This window comes from Kryptolebias marmoratus, linkage group LG6, assembly GCF_001649575.2.
Source record: "Kryptolebias marmoratus isolate JLee-2015 linkage group LG6, ASM164957v2, whole genome shotgun sequence".
In the NCBI taxonomy this organism is placed as follows: domain Eukaryota; kingdom Metazoa; phylum Chordata; class Actinopteri; order Cyprinodontiformes; family Rivulidae; genus Kryptolebias; species Kryptolebias marmoratus.
The window spans coordinates 17,317,682-17,327,507 of NC_051435.1; the positions used below are offsets into that span (position 1 = coordinate 17,317,682).

The window sequence follows — 9,826 nt, forward strand, 5'->3', positions numbered from 1 at the left end:
AAATACAAAGCAAGAGATAATTGCTTTAAAAAAAAGCAAAAAAAAATTAAAAAATAATTCACCCAGAAAACTAAGAACTATGGTATAAGTTAAAACATCTACAAACGGATGCTTCATTTAAAAAATCTTTAAGAATGGTCTTAAAAACATTCAAAAAGACCAACTCCTTCAACTTTAAGTTTTTCTGCAGCTGATTCCAGTCTGAAGGAGCAGCAAACTGGAAGGAGTTTTTGCCATAATCTGTTTGAACAATTAGTACAGTTAATAAAATTAAATAATCAGAACCCAGATAAGAGGGAACTAAACCCAAAATGGCTTTGTAAATAAAATTATGCCAATGACAGAATCTGTGGGTGGATAAAGCTGTCCATCCAATGCGAGCATACAGAACACAGTGGTGTGTAAGGGATCCAAGACTGGTTATAAAACATAAGGCCCCGTGATATCCAGACTCCGACATATGCAACCAGTGGGAAGATGCTTGCATATAAATTATGTCTCCATAGTCCAGGATGGACAAAAATGTGGCAGCAACAAGATGTTTTCTAGTCTCAAAAGATAGACCTGATCTGATTCTGAAATAAAAACCCAACTTTAGCTGCAGTATTGCTTCCAGCCGTCCAACTGTCTAACTTAGAGAGACACCACATAACATGGATGTTCTAACTTACAGGTCCAAACTGTGTGGGGATGGCAGCTCTGAGGTGTAAAACACCGACAGCACTGAAAAAAATGCCATAAAACCGGGCACAAAATAGGATTTATAGGAAATGTAGAGAAGAAAAGCTATATTTTGTCCATTATATGTTTTGATTTTGTTCTTTTATGCCATGTTGATGTGTGTGACTGTCATGGTCTCTGAAGTGATAGGATGTTTGCAGTTTTTGACAGCTCAGTTCAGGTTACTGGCAACAAAGCAATTCCAGGATGCTTAAAAAATAAAAAAATAAAAAAAACTATTTTGAATTTATTCCAATTCAGTTCAATGCAATTCAAATACAGTTCAGTCCAGTACAGCCAAGTGAAGCTACATGTGCATACAGTCAAGTTTCACTCAGTTGAATACAATAATTTGTTAATTTTTTTTATTATAAAATACTAGAAAGAAAAGGTCTCTTTCAGGAAGTCAGCAAATTACATCAATTCATGTTGGTTTAGATTTCATCATGAATGGTAAATCTTAACAGTTATTTTTAAAAAGGACTTATTTTCTTTTTTTTATAAGACATTTTGCTCGATTCAACCCAAAAAGTACAGACTTAACAGCTTTAAACTGCAGTTGCTCTGTTTATGTGAGCTGAATTCAAGCCCAAACCATTTTCTAGAATAGAAAACTATTTATTTGCCTTTGAAAAAAAAAAAAAAAAACACTCTCAGAAATTACACAGAATCTTCACTTAGGCTTTGATTCATCTTCTTTGTTTCTGATAAACCCTCTTTTTCTTGTTCCGTGGATGTTTTTTTGTAGAATTATGAAGTCTTTGAACTTATCTTTTGTTGTCAGATTTGCTGTGTTTTTTGTTTTGTTGGTGTTTCTTTGTAAAATATAGTTGTGTTTCTTGAATTTATGCTGGTTTCTCTTTCATTTTTTTATTTTGTAATATTTTGCTCTTTATGAATGGTTTCTGTCCTTTGGTTTTAACTTTGTGTTCATGCTTTCAGATTTGCAGTATTTCTGCTTGGTTGTGAAAAGCAGGCATGTTTTTCAATGATTTTAAAATGTACTTTCTGAAATTTTGTGATTTTGGACTCCTATTCATGTCAGTTACATGTTGATGCGGCAGACACAAATCAACTCTTAGCTTGAGTGAAGTTTGTGCATAAACCCATACACACAGTGACACACAAATTTCACAAATTCAACTCTGATTCAATATTTGCCTTTTATTTGGGGAAGACATTCGGAACAAATTGCATCTTCTACCTTCAGCAGCAGAGGCCTGACACTGAAACGTCCCCGTGTTGAAAAGGTTTTTTTTCTGTTTAAAGGTTAAGGTTGCAGTAAATCTTGTAAATAGCCTCTCTGACATCTCTCGAGCATGTTACTGTAAATGCACTCCAAGCAACTAAATCATTTAACGTCTAATCAATACTATTCACATTGCACCATAAACACACTTTCGTCAGATTCCTGCTTGAGGAAGCTGTTATGACTGTTGTTAACTGGGAAAGCTGAAATTCTGCTTTTGTGAACTGAAATGTAGAATGCTTTAAAAAAAGCCGAAAAAAAAAAAGAAAGAAAAAAGGCCAAATAAACTTTAAAACTGTCCACTTTGGAAAACTTTAAAAAGTACTGTGTTTAAAACTCCAGCAGGTGAATGAAATCTGACTGTGCCATGCTGCCATCACCTGGCCAGTTCAATTAAAACAACTTTTAGTGGTGTGTGTTGCGTTCCTTGTCGGGTGGTTTGTCTTTAGCCCAGGCTGGACAAATATAAAATTGCAAACAATTGACTCAACACACGTGTGACATCATGCAACAGTCACAGTCATATTTGCTCACATCGCCCCTGTGGAACTGAGGCGCTACGGAGGCTGATCTTCAAACAGCCACCAAACAACAGCAGCAACCTTTAAGAACTCACCGTTGTTTCCTGTGGAGGCGGACAGACATGTTTCATCTCCGCTGGTTGACATAGTGAGGGGAGTTTCGATGTTTGTGCACAACAAGCAGCAAGCAGTGAGACCGCCTTGGGCTGCATCTTAAAATGACTGTGAGCTGTATTTTCACCTGCACGTGTCACACCAGAGCAACAGACAAGCAGGTTTTGTCGTCCAAAAGAAAAAAAAAGAAAAAAAACCCACAAGCATCTCCGGTCTCATGGGCGAGTCAATCAGCTCTGAACACAGATGTTTGTGCCACAACATACTGTGAGTGTAAATTAAACTCTGAAAATGAATAGCAGTTTTTTGATCCTTTTGATAAGTAATCGTTTACACTTACAGTACACGACGATGCATTCACTGTTACATTATGTACAACTGATACAGTCCGAGTGAGTGGTCAGGCATGAAGTTTCATATCATGGCGCTGGTCAGGTTGCTCAGTGATCGGATGCTTCCTGTGTGCGTGTGCCGGCTCTTCCGCCTTACGCTTCGTAAGTAGTTCCTGTACAGGATCACGCTGATCACCCGGTCCTGGAACTGCTTGGAGACGATGTAGTATAAGATGATGTCCAGGACCGTGCTAAGATTCATCAGGTACGTGGTGAACACCGCCCACGTGTTGAACCCTCCGTCTTCGCCGTTTCCCAGCAACCGGAGCACCAAACAGATGTGAAAGGGCACAAAGCACACCAGCACTTGGATGATGAGCGTGATGATGATCCGGATGGACTTCTCCTTCACTTTTGGTTTGAGTTTAGAGGTGCGCCCGTGGATTAGATTGTCCACAATGATGACGTAGCAGCCGATCATTATACATATCGGCACGAGGAAGAAGAAGATGAGTCTAACAAAGTTGACCAGGTTGTCGTGGCGCATGAAGATGATGTCTTGCATCTTGATGCAGGTGGTGAAGTTCGAGTTGCGATCGGGGTCGTCCTTAGAGAAGAGCAACGGTATGCTGCTTCCCAGAGTTATCAGCCACACCCCCAGGCTGCCCACCACAGCCTTTGGGACGTTCCTCAACTCCTTGCCATGCTTCGGTTGCACAATGGCCATGTAGCGGTCGGTGCTGATCAGCGCGAACAACCACAGAGCCATGCAGGGGTAAAAAATGGTCAGCGCTGCAATGATTCGGCAGAAAATGTCTCCAAAAGGCCAATAGTTCTGTTGGAGGTAAACCATCCTGAAAGGAAGCAGCAGGATGTAGGTAAGGTCCACCAACGCCACGTTTATCATGTGGATAGTGACTGAGTTTCTCTTCTTGGTTGTCAGAGCAAATACCCATAAGGCAGTGAAATTAACTATGACTCCTATGGTGAAGACGATGCTGTAGAAGACCAGGCCTGCCACACGGTACTCTATTGGACCCTGTTCTGTCCCCGAAGTCCAAGATTCCTCAGACATGTTGGAGTATACATTCATGCTGAAAAGCAAAACAAAGATGTGCATTTGTTAAATCATTAGGTTTAAATATCTTAAATACCCTTGCACATCCACATCCACTTTTTGACATCTTCTGCTAACGGCTTGACAATACAAAGCTTGGTCTGAAACTTAGAGTTATGCCTCTAAATATTTTGGATTGGTGTTTACAATTCATAGAGAATATCTGGATTATTTCCATATCATTTAAACCTTGTATTAATTTGACAACTAATTATTGTTATTGTTCGAAAAATGAAAAGAAAAAAAAAGCTGGGAAACAACAAACAGTACAGGTTGTGTACTGATTATTAAATAAATGAATGTTAGGCAAGCATCCCTTCAAAGTAAAGGCTGAAGTTTTAAATAGAGCTATATGTAGAGTAGGTGTTGTAAATGACTCCCAGCTACTACCACATCAGATTTTAGCTCAATATCTGTTAAATCTAAGTTAAACCCAATATTTGTTTGCTATGGTCACTTAGTTGTGGTGACCATCTTACCTCATGTTGACTTAATCTGGTGATTAGATGTATATTCAGTGATTACTTTTTGAGAATTTCATAGCTATTTTCAACTAAATAAGGGGCCTAAAATACTTTATTATTTAATAGTAATAAAAGACTGGTCAAGTTGTATTTTTCCAAAGCTAATCTGTCAGCTGTTTGGAGACCTCACATATAGAGTGAATAACAACTTACTTAAATTGAAGATAATCCTGCATTTGGTCCAAGTGAGTGAAATCTAAAAGAAAAACAACAATAAACACAACAGAGTCAAGCTTTGTAGACATTATGGTTGTCACTGTCGGCTCAGTTCATATTTCTGGGTCAGCAAGCGGAGTGAGGTTTCCTGAGGATGCTCTGTGATTGAAATAGAAACTGTGCTGCCTCGAAATATGCAAATATTTTACAGTTTGCAGAAGCTTCTGGTTGGTGATTATCATGGTTATTTTTAAAAAGCTGTGCAGCTGGACTGTTAAAGACAAAGCAGTGGGCCGTGAAAGGTCTGGGTGAGTCTTTACGTTAAAATGTCTTCAAATGAACAAGAAACAAACATTTAAAGCTGGTGAACGTGAAGATTGCAAGCAAGATAAACTTGAGCTCTGTGATGTCACCGTTTCATTTTAGCATCTCTTATTTTCCTCTTCACGTTTCAGTAATGTTTTATACAATCTAAACAGTTTATTTTGAAACGCGAAAACATAAGATGCAGTGAAATAGCTAAAGGATTAAAAAACAAATTGAAATCAGCACCAAAAGACGCTTTCAGTGAGGAGCTGTGGAACATGTCTGACATCGTTCTTAAAGTTGAAACAGACTAAGGAAGCTCTGTCTGGGCAGTAAAAGACTTCACTTACCAACAAAATCAAAGAAACATCGCGACCCAGCTCACCTCCCAACAGGTTTGTGAAGCAAAAGTGAGCTAGTCGAAACTCTCTGCCTGTAACAAGCCAAAAGAGGGAAGTGAATTTTTTTTTTTTTTCTCAAATGTGATGGTGGCGAGACTGAGAGCAGTGTAAAGCCCCCCTAACATCACTTCCTGTGAGCTACAGTTTCTGTACTTTTTACCTTCCTTTACAGTATCTGCGTGGTCGGAACCGAGAGGGCTATGCAGCTTTTCCGCAGTACGCAATTACACCCCCTTAAAGAAAATGATGTGCCATTAGAAGTGGGAGTGTGTTTGGCAGGCAGAGAGATGGCAGATTTAGGGCGAGTTATTGATTGGAAAAGTGGGGTCTGTCACAGCACATTAGTTCTCAGGGGAGTAATCCACAGCAGGTTGCTGTGAGAAGCATCTGCTGCTGGAGAGAAGTAATTAAAAACAGGATGTTGAGGCAGTTGCCATATAAACAGGAAATAAGACTGTGGTAATAGACACTTCACGCTGATGCTGTGAGATGGTTTTATATCACACTGACTTAATGGATGCAAAGCGCATACTTCAGGTGAAACGCTCAAGGTCAGTCTGAGCCGGGATTGAATACAGATTAATGTGTGTGATTAATTTGTGTTTGAGCTGCTAACAGCCATAAATTAGGACACGCGGCTCAAAGAACGTTGAGCAACACGAAACTTCTTTCCCTGATCTCCTAACTGCTACTTTCAATTCCTTTTTATAGATTTCATGAAACAGACACATATTTCCGCTGAACTTCTCATATTTCTGCCTCCTGTCTGAGCGCCACTGGGTTTGACCTCATCTGCTGTCAAATCCTCGGCCAAAACTTCCCTCCAATCTCCCCCCCATAAACTTTATTATCGCTGCCTTTTCAGAGCCGCGTTTGTATCATTCAGTCTAATTCTTATTCCTGGGAAATAATTACCCATCGGCTCATCCTCTTGATGTGTCTCAAAAATCTCCTACCAGATGGCACTCGGTGTACATTGCAATATGTTGTTATGACAACAGTCTGTGTGATGTTTTCCTCTCTTTGAAACTTGTCATGTGGTTGCCTCGCTGAGTATTCTGCTCCTCACAAAATGCTCCATAAATCACCTCAATAAGAAACGATATCATGTGGATGAACACGGCCATCTTCCACCAATCAAAGCGTTCTAGATAACAGCAAACTGTGTGTGTTTCTGTTAGGTGTGTATGAAAGTTGAACTGTAAAAATAAAAACGTGACATAAAAATGTGCTAATTTCTGACAGACTTTACAGGAGGCTTATATTATGGGCTTTATCGTGATCTTTTTAACCTGTTTTACACTGTCCTCTAGAGGCTGACGTGAAATATTACAACACTGTCTCATTTTGAGCCAAGTTATGATGCTTTAAACAGCACACATCATTTTTAGTAACTGCTTTCTTGTTTTCGGGATTCGAGGCCTACTTTAGATTTATTGTGAAAATATTAGGGTGTCAGCACCTTTTTTGCACAAATCACTTCACCAGTATCTTTCTTATATTGCGTTCACAGAAACCAAAAGTGACCTTCGGGGCACAAATTGTGAGGATGATTGGGGGTCTGTCTTAGCCTTGTGTTAGACAAAATGTTTAAATCCTCTCAGCCAATATCAAGCCTCCAGACAAATGACCTGGCTGCGTGAGGAATGAATGAATGAGTTTGAAGATGACAGAGTGAAACCTGTCCAGGCCAAACCAGAGATACTCCCACTTGCCACTTGTGTATTAAAATAAATTGATATAATAAAATGTATTTATTACTGCCCATCACCATATAAGGCACACAGTCATGTATGAAGAAGTTTGATCTGCAAACACAAAAATGGCTAGAACTCGTTCAGTTTTGCAGCTACCGAGCCAAGATTTGGTGTGGTAGTAGCTGAGAGTCATTCGCAATACAAGCTGAGAGTGCTAACAGATCATAAGAGATCATTCTTTAAAAATTTGGCAGGATATTTGCATTTCTTGAAGGAATGATGGTTTTTAATTAGGCCATCAAATGCTCAATTCATCACTTCATCATTCATTCTTTTGTCTCCATTTGTCAGCCTTTTATATTGTGGCGTATGCATATATACTCACTCATTCAGAACATGGTTGTCCTTTTTTTTGGAAGACATTTTGCTTCTTATTTGAGGGGCTTTCTTAGTTCTAAACTGAAAGGTGTCGGGTTTCAAGTGTTCGAATGTTGCAAACCTGAAACTCCGCTCCTTTCAGTTTTGAATTGAGAAAACTCTTCGAATGAGAAACAAATTATCTCCAAGAAAATCAAAAAAAGTAAAGTTCAGCTGCCTTCAGTTTAATTATTAATACCGCAGATATTTTCTGGTAATGTGTATCTTGTTTTCTTGCTTTACCAGCTTGAGTTGGCACAGTTTTAGTTTTTACTGCATTTAAAAACAATAAAAATTCAAATTCGTATTCAAATTTTGAATACTAGTTGGGTCGCTGTTGTTGGCTACTGTCTTTGTTCTCAGTAGAAATACACGATGTCTGCTCTTTCTTCTCTTCTGGAGGACTTCTCACCATCAAACATGGGTAATGCAAAGATTCGCCTCATGAGATTGATCCAACAAATAAAAATCAAATACATCTTTCTGTTCTAACAAAGTAGTGCTTTTTAAACCACAAAATAACCAAACACAAGAAAAGTTTTCAGCATATAAAACCCCCCCCACAAACTATCATAGTATTTCAGTCGCCTGATATTTTGCCACATTTACAGCTTCTTCATTATTTCAATCCATTCCTTTAAAACAAGCACATTTACCGAATTCCCCAAAGACGTCAGGCTGTGAAGAAAGGCGATAAAGCAGATGGCAATTATATGTGTGAAATGCACTGTTTACTGCAAACAAAGCAGATAGACTATCAGGTAGGGACTCGTTTGAGCAAAAACAAATGAAAAAAAAACCAAAACGACTAAAACAAAGCTTCAAAAGAGGTCAAAATATAAGACATGTAATAATATATGGTTGTGTGTTACACTTGTCATTCATCATATTTTAAAATGATAACTAATCCAATTAGCCATAAGAGAACTGTATCAAATAAATCACTGTTCAAATACACAAAGTGCTAATTATGTGATATGGTAGCTGGTATATGAGACAAAAAGCAGAAAGATGAAATTTACATACTGACTCATTTTCAATTTCCAAGCATTTGCATTTTATTTGCAAATAATGCTCATGTTTCCTCAGAAAACCTCAGAACTACCCAAAACAGAACATATGTTCTTAGAAACTTTTTGATTACTGGATGGTAACATCATCAACTCCCACTCTAAACCTTTTCTTGTCCACTAATTCAGAAAGTTGGTTGTTTTTTTTCACTTTCCCTCAAAAAGGTCACAACTTAATGTCAAATGATAACCACGCAAATATTGACAATCAACACCAAGTCTGTTTGTGTCTTTTCATTATTATCCATTTTCACGATTTAGCTCACTTTCTGATTGTAAAATACTAGATCAAACTTTTTTCATAATCAAGCATTTTTAACTGATTAAAACTTATATCTAAAAGTTCAATGGTAAATCTAAATGTTTGATTTAGATATTTAGGGGTGGAATGTGGCTTTTGTGGTTGGAACGTGACCTTTGTCATGTCATCATCATTCAGTGGCTGCTAGAAAGAAGTGAGTGCGTTACGCTATCTGTTAATTTGGAAATTTAAATTTAAAGCCTGTTCATTGAAAACAGTGTAGATGGTACTTGTGGTACAGTGGATTGTTGTATTATATAAAGCTAACATCCGCTGGTGTCTTCCAGCCACTCGTAGATGTTAGCTGTTAGCCACTGGACGATAGCAGCTTTTCTGCAAGACATCAAGCTTGCATTTGTAGCAGGTGTGCAAGCTGCACCTCAAACTGTTGTACCACAGGTACAAGATGTAATGACGTCACGGCAAAAGCTGCATTCCTATTTCTAAATATCAAAATCAAACATGTAACTTTTAACATTCGGATTTAACATTAAACATGTAGATATAACATTTAGCAAAGATGTGCAAAGTGTAGGGAAAGTGAGGTAAATAACAAAATAAAGTTAGTGACATGAACTTTACAACTGGTGCCCCGTTCATTTTTCCCAATTTGCTGCTGCAATTTAAAGACAGACATTTGAGAGTGTTGGAGCAACAATATTAGGACATGCCTGTTCTTTTTGTGTCACTTTAAGACTAATATGCAATGAAATGGTGAAGCTATTGAAACTAATACACCTCCTGTATTTTTCAAGCATGCAACTACAAATTAATGTGATTTTTAAATTTTTTTTATTTTTGTTTCATTTCAGAAAAAGAGAAATAAGATTTGACCCTTCAGTCCTTCTTCTCCTTTTGGAACTAATAAAAACATCATGAGCACTGGGCATCACAGTTTTAT

At 38.1% G+C, this 9,826-nt stretch overlaps 1 protein-coding gene across 1 annotated transcript; it reads right to left on the minus strand.

Annotated features, from left to right (window-relative positions):
* Positions 1–1,063: 1,063 nt before the first annotated feature.
* On the minus strand, positions 1,064–5,513 carry gpr18 (G protein-coupled receptor 18). The gene is made up of 3 exons (XM_017410208.3): positions 5,390–5,513; positions 4,731–4,773; positions 1,064–4,030 (listed from the first exon to the last, which is right to left on the minus strand). Exons 2-3 carry the CDS (start codon positions 4,751–4,753, stop codon positions 3,019–3,021), a joined length of 1,035 nt encoding a protein of 344 aa, XP_017265697.1. The 5' UTR covers positions 4,754–4,773; positions 5,390–5,513; the 3' UTR covers positions 1,064–3,018.
* Positions 5,514–9,826: the final 4,313 nt, after the last annotated feature.

Coding starts and splice junctions, on each gene's coding strand:
- gpr18 (XM_017410208.3), bottom strand. CDS start 4,753: ATGCAGGATTATCTTCAATTTAA. Junction 4,031..4,730: donor CAGGATTATCTTCAATTTAA/GTAAGTTGTTAT, acceptor TTTGCTTTTCAG/CATGAATGTATACTCCAACA.